This window comes from Phaethon lepturus, unplaced genomic scaffold (genome assembly GCF_000687285.1).
Source record: "Phaethon lepturus isolate BGI_N335 unplaced genomic scaffold, ASM68728v1 scaffold1491, whole genome shotgun sequence".
NCBI lineage: Eukaryota > Metazoa > Chordata > Aves > Phaethontiformes > Phaethontidae > Phaethon > Phaethon lepturus.
In genome coordinates, this window is record NW_010519608.1 from 57,400 (window position 1) to 83,470 (window position 26,071).

The following is a 26,071-nucleotide window of genomic DNA, read 5'->3' on the forward strand; positions in this document are numbered from 1 at the left end:
GCTTTGGTTTAGGGTATCTGTGGTAGATTTGAAGGTACTGAAGTTTTCATCATGAAATTAATACTGTGCAGTTGATGTTACAGTGGCAGAAAACTTGTATGAGATTTCTGTCAGGTTGTCATTTGAAGTATTTTTTATTTGCTTGTGCACAACATAAAAAACATAAAAATCAATGGTTCTGCCATTACATGCATGGGACTGTGAAATACATTGTTTATGATAAGCACAGATTGTTTTGTAGTTTACTTAAGGTTAGTAAAGTACTGTTCCTGGTTGTAAATTACAGCAGTAATAAAGTAAACCCTACCATAAATAGATATGCGAAGCATAACACTGAGTTTTGCTGTTTTTCAGCATTGCTATTAGAGGAGGAATTCTGGAAGTGATGACCAAAACACTAATCAGAGAATAAAGTTTTCAAGCCAGACTTTTTTAATGCATTTTGCTAATTTGTCCACTCAAATTTAAGTTAAAATGACACATCAAAGAGAGTAGTGACAAATGAAAGCTTAGTAGCCTAAGCAATTTACATCACTGACTAGTGAGTTCATGCCTGCTCCAGGGTGTATAGAGCAGAGTTTGGAAGTAGTATTTATAGGTTATTTTAAAAGCTGAAAAGATGTAGCTCATTTGGAATAGAGTCCTGCATTCCCTTTTTAACCTCACTGTACTGAGTTTAGGGAAACTCTGTAACTTAGCAGAAAAAGAGTAAAATTACTGTAGTACAGAGGAAGCAGAAATACAGTAGAATTCTGGTGTGCTTGACATCAGTTTCAGAATACTGCAGCACACAGAAAAAGTTTATCTGCCATCTGTTTTGTGCACTAGATTAAATTCAACCCATTTTATTTTCTTGTTCAACTACTAGATTTTACTTAAACTGTTACAAGTTTAATATATTTGTTAAAATACCCTAAAGCCTCTTACTTAAAATGAATAAAGTTCTCTCATCCACAATTTCCAATTTTTTTTCCGTATTTCCCTGCTTCTCTATATTAGATTAGCTTCTCCAGCAAATACTCAGAGGCTTTGTCATAGGTCTAGTTTTTTCTGTTCCTGTTTTAAACAAACATTCTGTAACATTGTCTCCCTCCTTCAGAAAGGTTAGGCTGCAAATCTTGCGTTCTGCCTGCTTTACAGGACAGTGTTTTAATTTTGATCTCTTAATCAGTAGATCTCTAAACTGTAGAGCACAGAAAGGGTAAGATCCTTGCACAAAGCTGACCTGTTAGGAAATTTGGGAACAGGATCCCAAATTTCTTACTGCTGTGTCTGATGTTCTGTCTATACAGTATAAGATTGCCTGGATGGGTTGAGACTGAGGATGGTCATAGCGTAGGACCTGTTTAACCCTCTTCTTTTTTTTTTTTTTTTCTTTGTCTTGCTCTACCAGCCTAGAAAAGCAGTTGCTACAAATGACTCCGTATTTAAATTATAACATATTTCTGGAAAGAAATAACTTAAAAGACTGTGATAGAAAGTAACATTGAACACCTGTAAAATTCATTTGACAAGTTTACAGTGATAAAATAATACAATACTGTGTTAAATTCAAGTTGTCCAAAACCAGACACAAAAAGGCTTCAGTTAGGTGGGTGGAAAAATAGCATGGGAAGACTTCTTCATGTGGGAGAACTGAAAACATTCCTATAGAATCTACAAAGACAATGCTTCAATACTGTCATGGAGCTGCTAGACAAACTGCAGTGAGTTATAGTGAATACAGCTTTTTTTTTATGTCCATTTCATTCTAATATGGAACAACTTTTACAAGGCTAAACATGAGCCAGACAAGGCTAGTTTCTTGTGTTGTGTCACTGATAGGGGTCATGTAACATAATAGCAAAATTAATCGGTCTTTTGAATTGCATGTATTTATGGGGAACAAAAAGTTCAAAGAGAATGAAGTCTGTTAAAATTACACTGAGCTTTATTAATAGTTTTGAAGACTTTTGTCCAAAACTTTACTGTTATGAAATATTTTCTAGATGAATGTGTACTTTTTATTATATTCAAAATGGATTTCTTAATGCTGATCAGGGGTACATTTTAGGTCTTGGCATCAGCCTTGTTTTTTTGAGTTATAGTGGATAATCCCCAGCACAGGCATTTCTTTTGCATAGATGCATCACAGTTGTGGGTTGCTGAGACATTGGGATATTTGTCTGAAATATGTTTCAGGTGGAATAGAAACGGTGTAGAAGGCTGGTCTCTCAATTTTCTTAGTTGGATCTGCCATATAAATCTGAACTACCTAGAGTAAACTTGGAAAGTGGGCTAATATATTTGAATAATAAATAAAAAATAAAAATCAAAATACTTCTCACCTTGCTGCACTACAGAAAGTAATTTAACAGATGAAACTATTTGTAATGACAAATACTTACTTACTGTTTGTTATCTACTGTTTTCTCTGGAATCCTTTGACTGTTTTCCTTAACTTTTTTGTGTAGTAAAGCTGCTTATGCATTCATACTGCCACAATCCCATCACTCTGCTTTCTCCTTCCATTTCCATCTTCCTAAGAGTATCTACGAGGGAAACTTTGGGTGTGGATACTTAAAAGAGAGGAGAGCATCGGGACTAGTCTTTTGTGAAAACACTACCTCACTCTATAGAGCACTATTTGTGAGTTCTCTGGTATTATTTGTATTGTACCTTTTATCTGCCAGAGTGTGGATTAGTGCTACTAAAGCCACTCACTCTAGTGGAATGAGAGCATGCAATTTGTTTTGCTGCATGGTTTCAACAAGTGTGCATTGTTTTTGTGCTATTTTTATTGCATTTTAAAGGCTACTTAAATTTCATTGATCAGCATATCATTGGGTAAGTAATTAACTTTTTATGATAAAAACCCAAGATAAGTTTGTTGTAAAAGCTCTTACATTTAACTTAAATTGCCGATTCATTGAGAAATAAAATGCATACTATACTAGCACACTGCGTGCTGGTGAATTATTGGCTTTTATTGCAAAGAAATTAAACTAATAAATATTACAACCAACATCCCTGCAGTTTCTTTACAAGGTGATGCGCTCAATGTTTGTAAGAACTTGCAACCTCTCCACACTGGTTCAAGTACTGCTTTAAAAATGGGTGTGGTTCTTTGCACTCCCCAAACTATAAATTCCCTTGTAAATTCTATTTCACTCCATGGTGCTCCTTGTTTTGCAAATTCCCAAGCTCCTTTTCTTTTTTCAAGTTAGTCTGTAGTTAGGAAAATCCAGGCCAGGAAGAACGGCTAATTAATATTTTTTGCTTGAATTTAATTTTACAAGAATGTTAGTTACAAACTAATGAGCCTGTGAATATCCTACACTTAAATCTGTAAACACAACCTTGGTATCTTCAAAAAGAATGGGAATCTCTTCCGAATAGGAACTCTTATGCCATAGAGCAGTGGGTATGCCATTGTTAAGATAAATTTGTTGCTGGCTGGCTCCTTTTGGCTTATATAATAAACTTTGATTTAAACAGACCCACTCCACCCAAATCCCAACAAAACCATTTTCTGTGGTCTTTTCCATTAGTTTTTGTGTAGAGGTTAGTTTTAAAGTATCAAAAAAAGTTACATCCATTAACAAATCTTGTTAAAATTTTATGAATAAGAAATGCAGTTCATAAGCTATGGTTCAGTTATCTTGGTATTAAAACTGATAAGTAGTTGCTGTTCCTTTTAGTTATAAAAATACTAGATACATCCTAAAAATAATTTTTAAAATATCAAAATGTTTGATAAAGAGTGTAGCCCTGATGTTGTTATTGATCTTAGGGTCTTTGCATTAGGACTTGTCGTCTGCTTGTAACAGCATCTATTTAGACATTGGACAAAACTTTCCAAATCCCTGAAGCAATTTGTGAGTCAGAGTGGAACAGCAACCATTTTAAGATAGCCAGGTTTGGATTTCCTTCAACAGCACTGTTAACTGCCTTGTTGTGCACTTGCATGGATGCTAGTCTTGCAGCAAGCAAGAGGACAAGATTTTGTGGCTGGAAGCCAGGAGAGAGGAGAGACCTAATTCAGACTTCTACTTAGTATAATTTCAGAAACTGAGTAACACTAGTTTAATAACATGTTATCATTAGCTCATAGCAATTTATTTTGTTTAATTTGGCATCTATATAACATACAAATTATCCATATTTTAAAACAGCTCTTACAGATCAGTGACTCTCTTCTGGTCATCAACTGAGGATGCACTCACAGATTCAGAAACTTCTAAAGCCCCATTTTAACCCCAGGAAAGACTTAGTGAGTCAAAAGAAGTAATGATTCGCACTCCAAAGCATACTGAATTAGGATCTGGCTTAATAACAAAACAGCTCGTCAGTTACAGTGTAATTTACGGGTTTGTTATTAGGATTTCCTGCAAATGTCACTGGCTGTTACAGAATACTAGCCTGAAACTTGCTTTATTCCACTGTGTCTGTTAGCAATTAAGTTCTTGGATACCCGTCCCCTTTTCCTGTAACTGCAGAGAGACTCAGAACCATAGCAACACAATTTTGTCACCCAAGGCAAGAGCCTTTCTTGGCTTTTTATACTGAATACTCAGTTTTCTTCTCCCAGCCTTTCAACAACCATCCTCATGGACCTGCAGCTCCTTCCCTTGAAACCTGAAGTCTGACTTAAACATATTTGCCCCAGCTGATATCCCTCTTGGCCTATCCGTGCTATGATTCCAGAGGAATTGAGATATGTTCAATATCCAGGAATCATTGGTTGCCTGCCTTTATAATTGATCAAGTAGGTTTGTTTTTGACTCTTAAAATTCTTTGGAATAATAATATAGGGGGAAAAAAAGATGTGTACTGAATAAGCAGGTGCAAATGTGGAGGAAAGATGGCCAGTAAGGTGAGGGGCAGTTTAAGGTTCAAAATAATCTTGATGAATTGCAGATATGATCTGAAAAAAATAAGGTGCTTTCCCACAGAGGATGGTCATTGCACCCATATAAATATGCAATGGAAATAGTTGTCTAATGGATAGCTTGACATAAATGATCTGTAGTCATGCTGTATCACACTGTTATGAAAGATGGACACCATACTGTGTATAGAAAGAGGAATGTAGCCTGTAAGACCTTCTGTTGTACTTGGCCATTACTAAGGCCCTGATTTTCGCCGTAGCAGTTTAAGATCTGGAGGACACAAGTGATGATAATGAGAAAGCCAGTAAACGTGGCTAGCAGAGGAAGGGTAGCTAGGATGAGTTTAGCCTTAAGAAGTAAAGATGGGCATGGAAATGATACAAGGCTGCTGCAAAGAAAGTGACTTTTTAATGTTTCTCAGAAAACAAGAAATAGTGCTTAAACTCCAGCAAGGAACATACCTGTTGGGCATTATAAAAGTTTCTAATGAAATCGATAGACAAACTTTAGGATTGATATGTCTAGAGATCACAGAATCACTAAGGTTGGAAAGGACCTTCAGATCATCAAGTCCAACCATTAATCCAGCGCCACCACATCCCGTAAACCATGTCCTGAAGCGCCCACGTTTCATGTCCCAAAACATCCACACGTTTTTTGAACACTTCCAGAGATGGCGACTCCATCACCTCCCTGGGCAGCCTGTTCCAATGCCAGATATTGTGCAGTGTCCATCTTTGAAGGTCTTTCAGTACAATAATAAGTCCCTAACAAATAAATAGCTGTGGAAGACTCCTTAATTTTATTTTAAGAAAAATAACGGTTAAAAAAATCCCACCAAAACCAGCCACACCTTATTTCTGGTTTTCTCCAGTTTCATCATATTGGATGTTCATTCTGACATAGAAATTTTAAACCTGAGTGCCAGGAATCTCATCAAAATACTGGCCAACTTCAGGATCTGACATTCTGAAAGAAAATGTAAAAAAGTATTTCTGCGCAAAGGTTAAATCTCTCTTTAAATGTTAGTTGCTTTTGGATTTGAATTTTGGGAAGGCATTTCTTTTGGCAGAGCATTAATAGTATCATTTCCTGTTCATAAACAAGCATGTTTAAAAAGACCATTATGCAATTTTTTGTTGCCACATATTACAGTTTTTAAAGCAGAATTCTCCCTTGAAACAAAAATTTGTGCTTCAAGAAAAAGCCAGCCATAAGTGTACTAACATGAAGTCTGTTTTATTTCAAAATACTATTTCCTGAAATTATTTCTTATGAGTTGAATGCAAATTTTCTGTAACATTTTTGTAGTTCACATGTGTCACTACAAGAACAATACATTATTCTTAAAATAAAATTTAAAAATTTGCTTAATTAATGGAAAGCAGTCAGAGGTTTTGTCCTGCTAAATGAGTTCAAATTCCTATTGCTAGTGTATTTGCATGTCCTCCTTCAACTGAGTAAAGTAGTAGACCTTCATTCTAGTTAGCATGCAGTGTTTGTATCATTCATCTGCTGAAGAGGCTCAAAGGACTTAGATTTTTATAATGATCAATACTTTCAGCATAGTAATTTCTTTCATAAAAGGAATCTTGCATATAATTACTTGACTTACCAGTGAAGCTTCTATGTTGTGAAAATGTACTTAACCAAATTTAAAAAAGGTTCGTTCAGACAGCAGTCCATAGGACACCAGGCATTCAATAAAACCTATTTTGTGTAGTTTCTTTGCTATGGTAAAAAAAAACTGGTAGGAGAAATACAAGTGGACTGAAAGTGAGTGTATTAGTTTTAAAGCAGAATACAAACATTCGGAGAGGACAACTGGGGAAAAAAAGTTTTGTCAGCCTTTTTTTGTTGTTGTGGTTCCTTCATTGTTTCATTTGAAAGATTTTTGGAGGGTTTTTGGGTTGATTTTTTTTTTTTCCTGCTTTGTCCTATGTTGTCATGTCATAATTAGTTAACCTAGTGAAGTTGCTTCATTGCATGACTTATTAACCCTTCATATGTTCATTCTCTCCTGACTTAAAAGCATAATCCATTAGAATTTAACCCTGATGGCTTGAAGAAAGCTGCTGTTCAGAAAGCCCTAAAGGTAAAATTAATATAGTTGTCCATTTAAGGTCACAAAAGTAATTGGAAATGCACAAATGCCTGCAACATTTCTCTTCCAGCAGTGGATGGGATTTCTGTTGCCAGATATCTATATGTATTTTTCCATTTTACTTAAATTTGTTTTCAAGAAGTGGTCAAGACATTGGTAAAATACTGTGGTTTGTGGTAATTTGAATTTTAGATCAGCTGAGTTGAGTATAGACTGGGTAAAAAAAAAAGTAGTCCTGAGAACTAATTTGAAGTCATAACTAAAGAACAAAGCTGACATGAAAGCTAAGACATCTTTTACATACTGAGTGATACTTTATTAGTCAACTCTGAATGATTAACCGATAAAATAAGTCTCTGACATGTTTTGAAATAATCTTGTTTCTGCTAGATGTTTTTAGAAGGCTTTACTTCTTTTATATAAATGATAAATTTAGCCCAGCTTTTTGATATGGAAGACATAGAGTTGAGAGGCAAACTTGGAAGGCATAAGCCAAGTTCTCAGCTGGAGGAACTTGGAGAAGAGGCAGTCTCTAATTAGACTGTGAACAGCAAATCTGTCAGTGGCAGGTGTTAGAGGTGCGTTATACGTGTGTGTACATATTGCTGTCTATTTAGCATGAATTAGAATTATTTCTAGTTACATATCAGCATAAGCAACAGGGTCTTTTTGTGAACTTCAGTAGTTTCATCGTTTCATGAAGAAAAGAGAGTTTCAAGCACCTTTATATGGATAAAGAAAAAATGAAACAAATTTCACCTACCGTTTTTAAATACCGTCAGTTGGAGTGTAATCTGACTTTCTGTTCCTTAAACCTTTGTATTCTGTTGTTTTTGACAAGAGCTAAATATTTTCGATTAGAAATCATAAAAAGGGAAATGCGGCATTCATCCAAGAAAGGAGTGCTTTCTTAACAGCTTTTTTTCTAAAGGAAAGTATGGTTATAAGCAGTGTGTCACATTAAATTCAAGTAATATTAGTGAAAGTATGATGTCCAAAATGTAAGTTCAGTTCCAAAAATACCTAATTTATGCACATTCTTAATTTAAAAATACAAGATATTTTAATCACCTGGCTGTAATTGTGACCTTACATGCATTAAGTAGATTTTAACTAACTTTCTGTTTACATACCTGATCTGTACAATTCCCCACATGGTAGACTTGAAAGCATATTATTAACCATGTATACTATATTTCTTAGGCCTTTTAAACTGCATTAACACCTGCTTGAGATGATTAACTTTCATGTCTAACTTTTCTTTCTGACTTAAATTTTTGTTAGGTTAATTTAAAATTCGTGAATGAAACATGCAGTTGGGAATGTTCCTGTGTGAATACAATTTGTTTCTAAACTGGTGTTTATTTTCACAGTTTGATGTAATGCTATACAGCTGGTGAGCAAGGCTCAGATATGGCAGATGGTTGATTCTCTAATAAAGAGTATCTGGTAAACTGTAGAAATATACATCAGGTACATTGTAGTGCATCTTCTGTCTCCCCAAACTGAAAAGGGGGGAATAATTCATGTTCTGATACTACATCCAATTTAATAATACTACTGCAAGGTAAATGAAGTAAGCTTCCTGAGTTTGTGCATTTTCCATGTGTCCCATCTGCATGCAATATTCATTTTGCAGTTTTAACTATGCTTCATTAGCTTTGGGGATTGTAGTGCTCATTAAAGGATAGGAATTTGCACTTACTAATTTCATTCAAAGAAAACGGAAAGGAGTCTAAAACTCCTGCTTATTTGTAGCCTTTTTGCTTCAGCATTTTTAGGGTAGTTGGATGCCTTCATGTTAATGAGTTCACCAGTTACTAGCCAGTCTGCCATTCAAGCCTGTTGAATAAAATACTGAGAATAATGGATAAGCATATAGTAGGATGCATATGATTTGTATTTTTAAGGTGCAAACATTTACATTTCAAAGGACAGAGGTTTTGCTTTATTCTGAAGGCAAAGTTTTTGCTTTTTCTTTACCAGTCAGGAAAGAAAATAAACAGCAATCCCAACCCACTTGTTTTGCTGTCAGTTGGGCACAAGGCACAGGAAAGTAAGGTAAGTTCCTACTCTTTACACTTCGCTCTGTCTACAAACATTTGGTGGCTCTGTGTGCTTGGCATTTTCTATCAAGCCATTGAGTGTATCCACTGCACTAAAAAGTTACCACCAGAACTGAAATTGCCTACAAGAAGTCAAGGATTGAATGGGTGCTTACTCAATTTAAACTGTCTGTGAGTAGAGGTCAGACTTTGTAGATGTCCTTCCACAGTAGGTTCTGATCTGCAGCTGGGATTCCTACAGTAGTGATTATATAAATAATGATGTTGGCAAACAGCAGGCTTCAAAACAGATGAAGATTTGAAAATTTACAGAATCACAGAGAAATGCCCGGGTCAAAAGGGACCACTGAAGATCATCTGCTTAAACTTTCTGTTTAAAGTAGGGTTTTAGATCAGTCAAAGTGCTGTGCAGCTCTCAGGAGATCATAGTTTAGCTAGGCTACTTTGTTGTCTGACACTTTTTCTGCTTTGAGGTATGGACCACTTCTGTGCTTTTGAGATGGCTGTCCTCTAGCACTCCTGAGCTCCTTTGCCCGCCAAGGTAGACATTCATGGAATCCCTTCTAACAGTTCCTAGAGCAAGCTGATACCTGCTTTTCCACAAGTCCAAGGCTTTTATTCTGCTATTTATTTTCCTCATGCCCCTTAAGGTCTTAAGCTCTGTGATCTTACGGTCACTGTAGCCAAGGCTGCTGTTGACAGTCACATCTGCAAACTAATATTCTTCATCTGTAAGTAGCAGATTCAGAAAAACACCACTCCTAGCCAACACATCCAGTGATTGAGAGCAACCTAACACAACAGTGTGTGTTTTCCTAGCACAAACTCTTAAACTGCTTGTGCACCACTGTGCTGCCTTCTTAGAAAACATTACAGTAGTTGATGCTCCCGGCAAGAATCTGGTTCTGCAGACCTGAGGCAGCTTTGAGTTGTCTGAAGAAGTCATCATCCATCTCAGGTGGTCTGTAACAGGTGCCTGCCATGATGTCGATCTTGATGGTGATCCCAATCACCTTGATGGGTGATTTTGACCCAAGGCATTCAATGTACCTGTCATCTTGTCCATAATTAACCTCTGTGCATTTCAAGAGCTCTTTAAAATAAAACAGCAACAGTGATGTAATACCTAGATAGGTAGATATATGCAATGTGTGTGTGGCAGGTTTTTTTGTTTGGTTGTTTTTTTTTTTTAAGTAAAAGTATCAGTGAGCCAAAAGGAGAGGACAACTAATTTGGCTTCTTCATATCCTGTCAAAAGTGGTCATGAAGCCTAAACTATGTCTTATGTACAGTCTTCGTTTTGATACTTATTAGAGAATGGAGACAGAAATTCAAGTCCTTTGTTCCTGGAGATAGTTGTTTGGTTTTTTTTTTAATGAGCACTTTTTTCTACACATACCCCACACCCCCAATGAGTGGGTTGCTGAAAGTAGTGAGATTTGGCAGTGAAATCTTCCACATGGCTACTTGGAGATTAGAAGGAAAAATGCTATTTTCTAGGAGTTTCGTTGAGTTAGCTCAGCCCTTACAGGGAAGTTTGAAAAGAGAGATAATGCACCAGTCTGAAGACGTTGCATTTGTTCATAGACTGGTGTGAAGTAAAGGTTCTTTAGCAGGAGTCTTACTTTACGTACAGCAACTTCAATGCAAAGATAATCTATTACATGTCCCGTGTATAATTTTATATGTGATATTATATATGCCTTGGGCAGATCCCACTTGGCCTTTGTTTAAATATATCAGGTTTCAGACATGAATTTTGCAAAGCCAAAAGGAAAAATGTACTCGACTCTTGACACTGGCTTTATTAGACAAAAATGTTTTATAATTTGTATGCTTCCTGTTCTCTAACTGTAGATTCGATACAAGACCAATGAACCAGTATGGGAGGAAAACTTTACTTTCTTTGTACACAATCCCAAAAGACAAGATCTTGAAGTTGAGGTACGTTGTCTCACTCTCTTTAGATACCCTTCTTTTCTAAGACATTTCAGTAGTAACATTCAGACATTACAGGATGTTACGAAATGAAACTGAATATATTGTGAACACCATTAAAATTACACTTTAAGTGGTTTTTAAGACCAGGCTATGAAATGTTTATTTGCATTTGTTACTAAAAGGAAGAAAGACTATAACCAATCTCTCACGAGAAGAATATAGTTGATGGTTGTCTTAAAAAAAAAAAAAAAAAAAAAGAAAGGAAAAAACGTAAATTTTGATACCTGTTTCAAAACTTAACAGTCTTAACTGCTAGCAGAAATTGCTGTTATGTATGGCTGGTTTGTTTCCTCTCTCATTGGAAAAGAAAAAGGGTAGAACTCATGGGTTGAGATAAAAACAGTTTAATAGGACAGGAAAAAAAAAAAAGATAAAAGAATATACAAAGCAAGTGATGTACAGCACAGTTGCTCACCACGCGCTGACTGAGCTGTGGCCCCTCACTGGCCAGCTCACCCAGTTTATATACTGAGCATGACGTTGTATGGTATGGAATATCCCTTTGGCCAGTTGGGGTCAGTGATCCTGGCTGTGCCTCTTCCCAGGTTCCCAAGCACCCCCAACTTCTTGCCGGCAGACCAGAGCATGAGCAGCTGAAAAGTCCTTGACTGCTTAGCAACAACTAAAAACATCAGTATGTTACCAACATTTTTTCATCCCACATCCAAAACATAGCCTCATACTGGCTTCCATGAAGAAAATTAACTCGATCCCACCTGAAACCAGGACAATTTGCTATTTCCTTCTTCAGTGTAAAGTAATCTTATGATCAGGGAACTTTGATTTCAGAACAAACTACACTAGATATTGTTTGGATTTTTTGTTTTTAAATAAAACTATAATTTCCTTTTCTTTCTCTGAATTCTTACAAAGCAAAATGATAAAAAATGATTTTGCTTCTGTGTTCTTTCAGGTGAGGGATGAACAGCATCAGTGTTCTTTGGGGAACTTCAAACTGCCTCTAAGCCAGTTGCTGGAGAGTGAAGATTTGACTATGCATCAGCGGTTCCACCTGAGCAATTCTGGTCCAAACAGCACTATAAACATGAAGATTGCACTCAGGGTACTCTAAAACTTTTCCCATTGTAAATACCTGAAAGCATCTTTAAGACTATTGGGACTTCTGGTCTTCTAGCTTTATGAAGAAGAATGAATTTCCTTGGGTGTCACAATGCCAGGTGTCCTTAGTTGTGGCAGTGCTATCAAGTACACAGATAACCTCTAATTTAAACACATTCTATTTCAAAAACAGAAAATTCTCTGAACAAAACAGTAGTCAGCTGCATTAATTAAGACTGAGGTTCCCTGTGGTTTTATGTTCGGGATTCATGTTTGGAATCTGAATTCTTTCAAGTGTCTTATGACTCAGTAGGCTACAGATCAGTGAAATCAACTTTCTTAATAGAAATAGAAATGAGGTCATGATGGTTTAAAAAGAATAAAGTTTATAGGGAAAGGAAGTACCTTGATAGTACTAGAATAATTCAGACCAACTTTCAAGCACATTGAAGTTTTGAAGACAAGACTTGCATGCCTCAAAGTTGGTTTGTCTTTTTTCCCAGATAAATTATTTGGTTTAATAAGGTAGTGTATCTCTTTGCAAACACTGTCAAACTTATGTTAACTTCTGTTACTTGTTCTTTTCTAAAGCACTTGCTTACTTGTCATTAATAAATGAAAATAACCTGTAAAAGCGAAAGTAAGGACAATGAGTGAGAAGAACTTGTGATATAGGATTAAATTTCAAAAGATGAGAAGAAAAAAAATTATATAATAGCTTTCCAGGTGACTAGAGCTGCGAAGTAAATAGCAGTTGCACCAGATGTGTAGAGTATGGGAAGGGGATAATAAGAATAATTCTAAATGAATGGAGAATTTCACATTATTTTATAGTTACTGTAGTTGCCGCAAAGAAGATGGAGCTGTGTTTTGCTGTGCAAAAGGTTTCCTGTTGTAGTGTGAATACTTTCGGTTTTGCATTAGTGTCTGAACTTAACAACTTGTCACCAACCAGAACTCTTGCAGAAACAAATTTGATCCTGTCTTTTGTATTGGAAAATAGTAATATTTAATAATTTAATTATTTTTATTTATTATTTAAAAACTATAGGTCCTTTCTCTTGAAAAGCAAGCAAGATCTCCAGATCATCAACACTCAGCCCAAGTGAAAAGGCCATCTCTTTCCAAAGATGCCAGAAAATCATCTTTTAAGCCTCAGGTTCCTGTCTCACCACCACCTGATTCAAACAAACCTGTCCCAGCTTCCCCAGTGACTGATAGTGATAAAAAGACTGATACAGCTGAAAAAAGTCAGCCTCCCAATGCCAGCCCTCAGTGGCCAACAGATCTCAGCCGAAGTTCCTCCAGTCTTCATGCCTCCAACTTCTCTTATTCTCCCAGCCACCTCTCAGTCAAAGAACCCACTCCTAGCATAGCCTCAGACATATCTCTGCCTATTGCCACACAGGAGCTACGGCAAAGACTACGACAGCTTGAAAAGTATGGTGATAATTACTTGTTTTTGCAATATATCTAAGCTGACTTATAAAAAATGTCATCAGTGCAGCCAATGAAAGAGTGCTTAGTTTGCACTTCAGTAATATTTTTTCCTGTTGCAGTTTGAGCCTGGTATTTGAAAGTCAGTCATTGTGATTTTCTGCTTCCTCCTGGTACCTCGGACAGTTTCTGCAGTTAGAAGTTACTTTACCATTGCAATCATCATAAAGTTCACCTTGTTCTCATAGCTACACTGTGCAGTGCTAAAAAGAGTGGGATGGCAAGAGGGGGGGATATTTTTCCATACAACATTAATGACTTTCATGGCAATAGTTGTCTGTTTCCCCACTGAATCCGACTGGCATTATTATTAAGCTGAATATAGCTGGTCTTTTAAAATACTCAGAGGGATAGTTGATTATAAACAATGTTAAATGAATAGTCAGTTATGTTGTGGAAATACACTTCACTCGCAAGAGAGAAGCAGCGATATGTTTTATTGATGTAAGACAGTGAGTTAACAAAGTTCAATGGTAAATGTGACAGTGGTTTAACAAAATTCGATGGCAAGGTACACTTTATTATTTACTGCATGGAGGAAAGGGTCAGATAAAACTGTTAGGGAGCCCCTCCTGTTGAGTCACAAGGTTCAGAGAGGACCCTCTTGCATTCTAAACTCTTCCTCAGAGAGGAGTCTAGGTGCAGCTGGATCCAGACTTAGTCCCAGACTTGGTCAACAGTTTATGTCTGTAGGATTATATATACACACACACACACACACACTCTTAGTCATTTATATCACTTAGCTACGATTACAAATTTTCAGTGCGCTTATTGCCATGTCACTTACCGAGTAGCTGACATTACTCCTCCTAACCTTAAGGAGTAACCTTGAGAGGCATCATGGTGTGCAGCCTGCTGCCATGCAGGAGAGCTCTACAAGCTCTGGGCTGTCCCCTGCTTACAGAGTAAGCTGATTGACTCATAGTCATATTTGCATATTTCAGTTGGTACATGCTCAACTAGCCCTCAGCTGTGAGCAAGATGTCTGGGTTATTGCACAAGATAGCACTTAACTATTGTGTTGTTAACTGTCTCCCTAGAGTCCTACTTAAGCCAGATGCAGCCATTACAACTGCCGCTGGTGGTTATTGCTTAAGCAGAAGTGGGGCCGGGTGATCATACGCTGCATGCTGCAGCCATGCTTTCTTAAATTCTCTATTTTTTATTTTTTTTTTACTTCTCTCAATGGGCAGCTGTACTTACCAGTAAAGATAGCTGAGCAGCCATTCTGCTCTGAATAGGAGAATGGAAATCAATTCCCTATTCATGTAGCTTCTCTGTAAAGCTACATAGAAAGATTTTAATATTTTATTTGTAAGGGATTGAACCAATTCCTCTTTTTCTCTTATCAGAGTTCAAAGAATCAATACAGTAATATAGGTTGGAAGGAACCTCTGGAGGTCTGTCAGCCCTCTGCTCAAAGCAAATCTCACTTGAAAGTTAGATCAGGTTTCTTGGGCCTTATCCAAACAAGTTTTGAATCTTCAAGGATGGAGGTCCTATAAACTTTCTCAGCAATTCCAGTGCTTAACCACTCCACTGTGAAGATGTTTTTTCCTTATTTCCAATTGGAATTTATCTTGCTGCAACTTGACTTTGGCCTCTTGTTCTTTTACTGCGCACAACCACAAGGAGTCTGACTCAATCTTCTCTATAATGTCTGTTTTAAGTAGTGAAAGACTGCAATGGAATCTGCTGTTGACATTCTCTTCAATTTGTACAAACCCATTTCCTTCACCATCTACTCATGTGCTCCAGTCCCCCATTTATCTCTATGGTTCTCTGCTGTCTTATTTTCAGTTTATCCCTTCTGGCACAAAACTGGGTTAAACTTTGTTAACTATGATGAATGTTGAAATACTAATACACAAATTTCAAACTTTCTCATTTGATAAGAGTGGTAAAGCTACAGCTAAGAAGGTCCTTTATTGCAGGCCCCATGTTTTTAGGTGCTCTGATTTTTATTTTATTTTATTGTAACTAAGAAAATACTGAAATGAAAAGCTTCTTTTCTAAAGTGAATGACTTAGGAATTTTAATGGAGCAATCACTTTGTAGCAGCTGTTCACAAAAGAGGCATGACTCTTCCTTGAAGTTAAGATATCCTTCATGTGATTGAGAAATGCCAAGCATGCCATATACTGTCCTGTGTGAAACAGAAAATACTCATAGGCAGTTCACACAAACTAAAATAAGCATTTCATAGAGAATGAGGGAACTCTGCAAATATTTGTCATTCTTTAAAACAGAAATTCTTAAACATGGTGCTTGCTTTTTATTTAAGCATGAGCTGTATTTTTAAGTGTAAATTGATTCTAATCTTATTTTCAATGTGGCATGAGCTACAGAAAAATAAAATGGCTGTGTTTATACTGTGCTTTTAGCTTTTAAGACAATAAATGAGTTTATCACTCTTTTAATCCCAAGAATATCTATATTTCTGCATTAGAGAATTTAGAGAAGAATGAGCTGGTCTTCTAACTGGTTCCTGGTCATAGGTAAGAGTGGCCTGTCACTGAGGTTTTCATTGCAGTTTGCACCATTATTCTTTCCAATTTCTTAGGTACTGCTTTAATGTTTATTTTAGGGTAACCAAGTTCTTTACTGATAATGGTTTCCAGAGTGCTGAAGAGCAGCTGACCTCTAAACTGACAAGACTACCTCGCTTATTTTGGAGAGTAGAGCTCTTGAACAAGGAACTGAAGTACAAGAAACTGTTGAAGATATGCTGCTTTTACATTTGGTCTAGTGAAAAGTTTAATGGATAATACATGATTTCTGGGAAAACTACTCCGCATGTACTTCTGTTAGGTCTTACTTTAAGTATGCGTTTTAAAAACCAAGTGTACTGTTCTACTTTTTCTTGCAGTGGAACAACTCTGGGGCAGTCTCCGTTAGGACAGATTCAGCTAACAATTCGTCATAGTTCACAAAGAAACAAACTGATTGTGGTAGTGCATTCCTAAAAAAAAGAGTGTAAAATACCAAATTTCATTTCTGTGCATATTTCTCTGTAAACTTTGTCACATCTGGACTTACCCTCTTAAATTGATTGTCTGGGTGATCTTTGTTACTTGTAAAATAACATACTGATTGTAACTATGTGTAAATACAAAAACATACAGAGCTGTACTTACACTCTGTAAAAACTTTAAGATTTTTCTGTGGTTTTGTATTTGTCTGTTATGCCTCTGTCAGATTTTAAGTTAAAATGGCATGTAGATTTTTATCAGCAGCATCTGAAAGCTATATCTTAAGAGACTGAATTTTTCATGGAATGACAAAAACATATGATTTTTGGAAAGCCACCTCTAAACTTTGAATTGGAATTTAAGAAACATTGTATTCCTACTTCTGCTGTCTGCTCAGCATTTATCTGATCTTGTACGAGTCACTGCTTGGCTTTTTTTTTTTTTTTTTAATTTTTCTTTTCCACTGCTGTTATCTGTGTCCTGTATCCTGTGCATCATACTTTGTGCAGGATATCCCACAACTGATTCATGTACTAAATTAAGAGATAGTAGTGTAGACACTTACATTCAGCAATGTCTCATTTATTTTCTAAGTGTTTTTCCTTGTTTTTCCTTGTTTTTTCCTGGTCACAGAAATCTAATAGCGTTTTCAGAAGAAGGATCCGATCCATATGTGCGAATGTATTTATTGCCTGATAAGAGACGATCAGGAAGAAGAAAAACACATGTATCAAAGAAGACATTAAACCCAGTGTTTGATCAAATGTATGTTCTGAATTATGTGTAGTAGTTTTATATCATGTAATTACAAAGCTGTCAAATCAAGGTATCTCAGCTTACCTGAATGGATGAGCTGTTGAAACTCTTAGTTGTCACCATCAGACTTGATCATACCTTCCTCTTTTGCTATAATAGCTCTTCCCATCCTTGTATTGCCTGTTATCACTATAGCCCTTCTTACTCTGTTACCAGCCACTTCTCTCTTCTTTTCTGCCTTATCCTCCGTCAGTTACATTGCCTTGTGCTGGTAGCTAAGAAGCAGTCTGCACTCTTCTGGCAGTTGATCAGAACCTGAGTGCCTTTTAGCTGGGCAGTGCTGTTGGTATCCCTTTCTGCCAGGAAGCATGTTGATTCCGAGTGGCCAGTTGCCTGGCTGATAGATGCTGCCTCCTCGCTAGGACTGGCTGGTCAGTGTCTATGCATTATCAAATTGCTCAGTCAATCTACTTGGTAGCACTTTTCATCTTCCAGGGAGTCAGGAAATTTCTTTGTAGGTTTATATCCTGGCCCATGGGTTGCAAGTTGTGCAAGCTTGTGCAATATTATATGGCATAAAAATCCGTATCTTTGTACTTAGCTTTTTGATGGTTGTTTCCCTCACACGTGTACCCCTTCCTCCCCCACCCATCACTTTTCAATAAAGATGACCTTTCTCTACAGACAGAAAGCTAATTTGGGGAAAACAACACTGTAAGTCCATTCTGTCCAAGGGAAATCTGTAAATCATTAGCTAGAGGCTCTGGTAGGTATTCCTGACAGTGCAGCTATCTCCTGTTTATTCCAGGTAATAATTTCTTTTTCTGTGTCTTTCCAAGTGAAATGTATTGCAGAGCAATAAAGCTGTTCAAGAACTGTAGTGACAAGTAGAGGTAGATTGTGGTATAATCTTGCCCGCACTTTCTGTAACTTTCAGATCTAGCAAACAATGCATTCTTCCTTTAAAGTTGATAGGTTTCCTTGGTGTGCCAAGAAAGAAAAGGAGCTCTGGTTCTCAAGGACCGAGGATCAGTAAGACTGACCAGTCTTTCCCTTTTGGAGAACAGTGATACTGAGCTGTCAATATAGTAGGATTCCTCATTCTCTTCTCTGTAGAGTCAGTGGTTGACCTTTTCCTTGTTTTGTTTTGTTCGGTTGGGGTTTTGTTTGTTTTGTTTTACCAGTGGCTTCTAGAGACCAAAGGTAATGGAAGTCTCAAACATTTGATGTTGATATTGATCATAGTATTGAAGAAAAATTTTAGGCAAAACATGGGGATTTTTTTCTTCATTTATCTCAGACCTCATTTTTTGTTTGAGGAGGGGTATCGTTTGTTTATGATTTGAATTGTTGTTTAGCTGTAGGAACTGAACTTCCACTTCAAGTACAAAATTCTCTCTAAAGCATCACTTTGCCTGTCAGATTTGATTTCAGTGTTTCCCTGCCTGAAGTACAGAGAAGAACACTAGATGTAGCAGTGAAGAACAGTGGTGGTTTCTTGTCCAAAGATAAAGGGTTGCTTGGAAAAGTAAGTTGACAATAAGCAAATTCTGTTAATACAGCATGTTACTATGTGACACTAAACTCCTCTTGTGGTATGAGCGTGTTAGTGTTGACTGAAGCATCTGATTCAGGTATGAAGCTTTTAAAAATCATAGAGGGCTTAAATGTCAAGCTTCAGTAAGGGAAGGAACAAACTGCAGAGACAGACATCAGAAGATGAGGCAGTAATCCTAGAGAAAGGTAAGTTCTACTGAGGCTCGCAGTAACAAAAGAAACCTGCATGTCGGACTTACTAATCATGCAGTCAGAGAAAGAAAATAACCAGTATAAAACAGGTAATATCTCAGGAAATGTTCAGACAAAACTGGAAAGACAAGCGTGAGTACTTAGAGAAGCACACAGAACAAATGTATGTTTAGTAATTAAAATTCCACATTGTAAAATCCATGAGAAAGAACTGCTACTGGAGACCTTCCCAATGCCAAGACCAGTTATGGTATTTGCAACTTCAGTGTTCTGTAGGCACTCATTAAATCACCGTATTTCCTACACATGTGATTTGGAGCATGCAAAAAGGAATAGTAAATTCCTACGCCCTTGCAAATTGCCATGTTTGAGCTCTGTAAAGGGGATGAGAGGTGTCAGAATCATGGTCAGTTCCTGGTGAATGGTATTCTTAGTTTTCCTGTTTACCAGGAAGGCTGTTAGCATAAACACATTGGCTGATTGCCATTACCAAGATATGCCGTGTTCAAAATTTAAGCCTTTGAGATGCTCTGGGACCGTATCGTTAAAGGGTATAGATTTTTAGGTCAAAAACAGCAACTTGAAACTTTACTAAAAGTTGGGCAGATAGCAGACAGCTATGATGACAAGGATGTAAAATATATTGTTTATTAGTGGCATTACTTCACAGAATCACTAGGTTGGAAAGGACCTTCAAGATCATCAAGTCCAACCATTAGTCCAGCGCCACCATGTCCCCTAAACCATGTCCTGAAGCGCCACATCCACACGTTTTTTGAACACTTCCAGAGATGGCGACTCTACCACCTCCCTGGGCAGCCTGTTCCAATGCCTGACCACTCTCTCAGTGAAGAAATTTTTCCTAATATCCAATCTAACCCTCCCCTGGCGCAACTTGAGGCCATTTCCTCTTGTCCTATCACTAGTTACTTGGGAGAAGAGACCAACACCCTCGTTGCCACAACCCCCTTTCAGGTAGTTGTAGAGAGCGATAAGGTCTCCTCTCAGCCTCCTCTTCTCCAGACTGAACAACCCCAGTTCCCTCAGACGCTCCTCAGAAGACTTGTGCTCCAGACCCCTCACCAGCTTTGTTGCCCTTCTCTGGACACGCTCCAGCACCTCAACATCCTTCTTGTAGTGAGGGGCCCAAAACTGAGCACAGGATTCAAGGTGCGGCCTCACCAGTGCCAAGTCCAGGGGCATGATCACTTCCCTACTCCTGCTGGCCACACTATTCCTGATACAGGCCAGGACGCTGTTGGCCTTCTTGGCCACCTGGGCACACTGCCGGCTCATGTTCAACTACTTATGCTGTAGTATACAGGATTGTGAGATTTGATCTTTAAAAGACATAGAATGAAACGCACACATAATGCATTGATTCCTAATTTAACTTTCCGCAGTTACTGATACCTCTGGCATCTGAAGAACTTGCTAAAGGCTGGACCCAGTGGTAAGTATAGTATTTCCTTTATTAGTGATAATACTTCATACTAGTAACTGGTGTGTTAATAATAGTTTTAATAATACATGCTAAATGTAAAAAAAATTCTTTGTTTTTTTCATTTTCAGGTACGATTTAACAGAAGATGGTACAAGGCCACATGGTGCAAGTTAGGCCCATGGATACTGGGAATTCTCCACGCACAATCTGGCCAACCTTTATATATTTTTAAAGGGTGTTCTCACAGATGTACCAATATTATTTTTATAGCTTTACTGATTTAGTTCTTAGACACATCCCCAATAATTTTATAACACTTGGTCATTTTATGTAGACATAGCCTTTCTCATTGTTAAACTTTGTATTTTAATTTGCTAAACAATTTTATGTGTTACTGTAATGTGCAATAGTACAGTAAAGTAGCCTTTGTGTTTAAGTTGATCTTTATGATGGCTGTACCTGTTAGAAAGTGAAAAGTTTATGTTCTGCTGTTTTCCTGCCTTGTTTTATATCTCACCAAGGTATACTGTACCATGTAAATATATATTATTTTTTTATAATTGTTTGATGCTGGTTTGAAGTCAGAAGAAAATGAGATAAAGGATATAGATATGTTCTTCCAAATGCATGTTAATTTCTTCAGATGAATCTCTTTTGTCTTTGCAGCACAATGGTCTTAATCATTTTATGATATTCTTCAAAAACAAACTTCAGAAAAACATTTTTACTTTATTGTGTTTCTGGCCCAGTGTGGCTAGCTTAAAATGTACAAAACATTAACATTTTAATATTTATATATAAATGTATTATTGGAAAATCATGCTATAGAATATTATAAACAAAAATGAGTATTCTATAAATACTGTATAAGTAGAGGATGAGGTCCATGAATGACAGTTTCTAGATTTGAGTTTTCATTTAATGGAGTAAACAAACAGTACAGTTTTATTACACAGGTTCACCTGGATTTTGTTATTTATTCCTGTACTATATAGTACTAGACATGTGACTTTTTGAAGGTATGAGGACATGGATCTTTTTTTGTATTACAAACAAAATCTCTAACCACTTAGAATGGTCCTTACTTTCTTGCTTCACTGATTTATAAGGTATACAAATCAGCTTGCAATGTAAGTTCATATAGTAGGCATACACACAAGACATATGTTATTTTTATTATACAATATTGTACTAAATAGTATATTATGCTGTACCTTCTGTAATACTAAAATGGAACACCAGTAGGTAAGAAAGTGTGAAACTGAGTTGAAACCGACTGTCCTTACAGTTGCTTCACAACTACTTGGTATGTTAGGTGCATGGAAAAATGCACTTCAGTGGTCCACACAGGTTTCTTGAGAAATAATGGCATTCTAACTGAAGCATTGCCATAGTCTGCTGCAAGATACAATTAACACAAACTGATAAAAGTAGACAGTTGAGAGTTGAAGGGAGAGTATCAGCCTAAACAGCTGAGCTCATAACTCATTTTATGAATTACAGGGATTTTTTTTTTTAAATTCAGAACAGATTTTTGTTTTTCTGGTAAGTTTTCTCAGACTGTTATAAAAATGTGCATTAAGAATCCAAGAGAACAGTTCAGCTCTTTCAGAGCCAACATCCTCATTCTTGGATAAGTATGCAATTAGACAGACGAAGTATATTATTTAGCTAAGAATCTAGGATGATGTCTCAGCCAAGAAAGAATTTTAAAGCAGAATAACGAACTCCTGAAATTAGCTTTATTGTAAGAATACTGACAGAACCTTAATTCTAGATGTAGAATATGCCTACATTACTAGATGTACCAAAGTGCCTACCATAGATGTAGCTTTTTGTCTTTTTCAAGTTTAAGAATTGACTCATTTCAGTTTGTCTAAATTTGGTTTAACATGAACATTTGTCATGGATGTGTGTGACACGCAGATATACACCTCTATATAGTGATGGACTTCTTATTGCCACATTTTATACAAGACAATTTTAGTGAAGAAACCTACATTGTAAATTTTGCTGCTGTTGCTTTCTGATGGACTGGGCAATAGAGAGAGGTTCTTTGTAAGAAAACATTTCCATTTGAAGGCTTCACTCTATATTGGAATGTATGAGTATCTATATATATAAACACACTCATCTGTTCATATAAAATGTCATATATTATGAAATACATATTTTCTTTTCTAGTTTTCCATTAAAATGTTAAGCATAGAGAGGGAATCATTGTTAATGCAATGAAAATGCAGAAAGCAAAAGCTGATCTAAATAAAGGAGATCTAAGTGCAGCAGTTCAGCATAATTGCCTTTTGCCTTGGTTCAGCCTGAGGTAGAAGAACTTCCACTGTAATCTTGGCCGGTGACTCCCCAGAGTTTGATCCATGGCTGACAAATGGGCTCTTAGACTGATTTGGTGTTTCAAGTCTTAAGTGATGTCTGGGGACATATGTTAGAAGACTCTGCACTTAAACAAAAACAGTGCACATTTTGTCTTCCGAAGTCTCAAAAGGGGAAAAAAAAATGCTATGTTTGGGTAAATGTGAGATGATAGCACAAAGTGAGTAACTGAATGAAGTATATAGGACAAGTTTCCAAAATAGCTCACAACCTAAAGTTAGGGATAGGTTCTTAAAAAAGCCCAGATCCCATTTAGGAATCTAAAATGAAGAGATTGAATTATCATTGTAATTCAGCAACATTAATTCCTGTTGACTGTAATCAGTCTTAGATGCCACACTCTTTACAAATGTTCTCCTGAGTGACTTTGGATCAGAATGTGACTGCCTAGATGAGATTGATTCTTTCGATAGTGGAAACAAACCTCTGTATCATAGTTAACAAATTCTCATTGTTCTGTTGATACGGAAGTAGGAAGGACGAACATCATTTTTCCTCTGGGCAAAAATTGCACTCATTATCAAGTCAATGTATCAATATCAACTGATAGCTTTTCATGTAGTTCTTGTTTATCCTGTGCCTTAAAATATGAATATATTAAGATGTTTAAGAAACGGCTAAAAATAAGCTTTGTTACCTGTATGTACCAACACATGTTCTCTACTATTGAAACTGTTTTTAGAATTACTCTGCTTCACTGACAAGAAAACCAGCTTTCTTAATTATAGCAGCATTATAACCCAAACTCAAATCAGCATGCATATCACTTGGATTTGGATTAAGAGACTTTTAATTTTCTGTCTTGAATCCTTTATCAGAGCTGCAGCAAATGGTGAGAGTTGAAATGAGAACAAAGGGTAATCAATTTTGTACAGATTGCCTTTTTTGCTCATGTAATTCTACATTATGATGCATGTATTTATTCAATAAATGGTTCATATGGAAGTCAGTGTATTGCTTCCCTCTACACACACACACTCCTTTTTCCCATCCTTTACATATCCCTGTCCTAATTAGTAATATGATGAGGTAAATTTTTAAAACAGTCATGTATCCTGACTACTCTAACCTATGTAGTCTTGCCAGAAGTTGCGTAGGCAGATTTTGGGGTTTTACATGAGAGAGAAAGTGGAGCGAGAAGTACAGGATACTTCACTGGGGAATTCCTTGCTTGTTGGTCTGGAACAGAATTAGTAGGTCCGTTGTTCAACTTAAGTGTCTATAATTTTTTTTCTCTTAAAATGATGAATTGAACAAATCGTCATGATTCTAACACTTACTAATCAATTGTCATTTACTAGGTTTTCAAAAGGACCTAGAACTGCCTTAGATTTAGAACCAGGAGATTTCTATGTGTGGCATTCTTCCCTGTCCTTCCCTCTGCTTGGTAAGACAGTTATTGATAGAAAATAGAACTATGTACTGCATAAATAAGAGAAGGGGTGTTGGATCCTCTTATCTATTGTAGAAAAACAGCCATAGAAATTATGCTGTTTGCATTAAACATTAATTTATATTTTATTAGAATACCATAATTAATTATGATACCTCTTCCCTTAAACAGCTACAACTCGTCTGCATTCCTAATAGTCAGTCAGTTTTCACCAGCCGTAAATAAAAGCAGCAGCATTTCATCACCCAGTCACTACTGCATTTAGAAAGGACGCCACTGGATAGTATTGATACTAATTACAAAATTATGTACAGGCTTTTTTATCCTCCTTTTTTAGCAGAATAAAGGGCTTCTGATAATCAATGGGAAAGCAGCTAAAGTCAAGTAAAAGCATGCCCATCTTCGTGACTCCTTCACGGCAAGGTGCTTCTGGATGGCACGCTTCCTGGCAGAGCCGGTACTGACCAGGTGTCTCCATTTTCCAGACTTCGATCAAAATCAAGCCTCCCATTCAGTCCTGCAAGACAGGTGGTAACTGTATCAGCACCTGCAAAAGAATGCTGCCTATGTATTCACAAGACCTTGTTAGAGAGCAGAAATAATTGCACAAGACACTCTTCCAGATGGATTTGGTATTAACTTGATGGGCTCAGCCAACCCTAGACTTTTTCTTAACATTTGTACGGTTCAAACTGGTTTGGACCATCATTTTACTTCATCCAGTCTCCATCTTAGAGCAGCGTTTCCCAATACAGTTACCAGTATGGTTATTTTAGGTGTTTTCTCAGCTAAGAGCTCAATACAAAATTGGTTTCCTATGTGGTTTCTTCTTTAATCAGTTTATTTATATATTCCCACAAACAAACTCTGAATGTTGGATGGTGCCTTTGCTATTTGGTAGAAAGAAACAAAACTTCAAATGGTCCCAGACCGATTTGTCACTGTAGCTGGTTGCTGAAGGAAGTCAGGCTATTTAATCATAAATTGTGGTTTTATACATCTTAACGAAGTGTCTAACTTTATCATTGTATGCTCTCCTACTGATTTCTAAGGCTTACTGTCAGGCTCTCAACAATATTGTTGGCCACCTTCTGAAATAACGTTATTTGAAAAATGCAAAGCAGTAAAAAAACCCACTTGTATTTCTTTCGGTATCATGCAGTGAATTTAGCTGCCAGATTAGATGGCAGTTCTGGGAGAAAAGTTCTCTCATCTGTATTCATGTGATAGAGATGATGCTCGCTGTTCTCAACATCTGCAGGGAATATTGCTTGCCAGTCACCTACAGTGGAATCCAATTTGTGCAGACTACTGCGTATCTATTTCCTCAGATGTTACCGAAGTGAAGCCAACCTGTCTTCCCTTGTTGTTTCTTTGAGTTCTCAGTAGCTGTAAACTTTTAGCCCTTAATTCGATCGCAAATATTGACCATTCCTCCCTTTAAGATCCATATAGAAACAGGTTCAAAGACAGACAAAGCTAGTCAAGATTTCAAACTTTCACACCCAGGCTGTGGTAGTAGGGGTGGTTCTTGGTTTGGGGACAGTGGGATCGGTTCCTGCCAGGACTTGATAATCCAGCAGCCCTCAGAGCTGGGTGCGTAGCATCTCAGCCTCAGTGCAAGAAATGACATACAGAAGAAAGCTGTGAAGTCCCAGCATCCTGGATCTCCTGTGATTTCATTCATCAGGTGCGTGGTAAGAATCTGTGTGTAACTGGTGATCAAATTTATTCCTTTTCTAAGCACGGTAGTTCCTTTCAGCAG

The 26,071-nt window shown here is 37.0% G+C and overlaps 1 protein-coding gene across 1 annotated transcript in view; it reads left to right on the forward strand.

The window, feature by feature from the left end:
- The window catches only part of LOC104628482 (extended synaptotagmin-2-like), a gene marked incomplete at its 5' end in the record, with an annotated part of 60,736 nt that extends 40,040 nt beyond the window's left edge, over positions 1–20,696 (forward strand). Inside the window, 10 exon segments of the mRNA XM_010297088.1 lie at positions 6,904–6,966; positions 8,962–9,036; positions 10,899–10,985; positions 11,956–12,105; positions 13,153–13,541; positions 16,471–16,575; positions 17,207–17,338; positions 18,752–18,857; positions 20,482–20,531; positions 20,651–20,696. Of these exon segments, the coding sequence (XP_010295390.1) occupies positions 6,904–6,966; positions 8,962–9,036; positions 10,899–10,985; positions 11,956–12,105; positions 13,153–13,541; positions 16,471–16,575; positions 17,207–17,338; positions 18,752–18,857; positions 20,482–20,531; positions 20,651–20,696 (1,203 nt within the window).
- Positions 20,697–26,071: the final 5,375 nt, after the last annotated feature.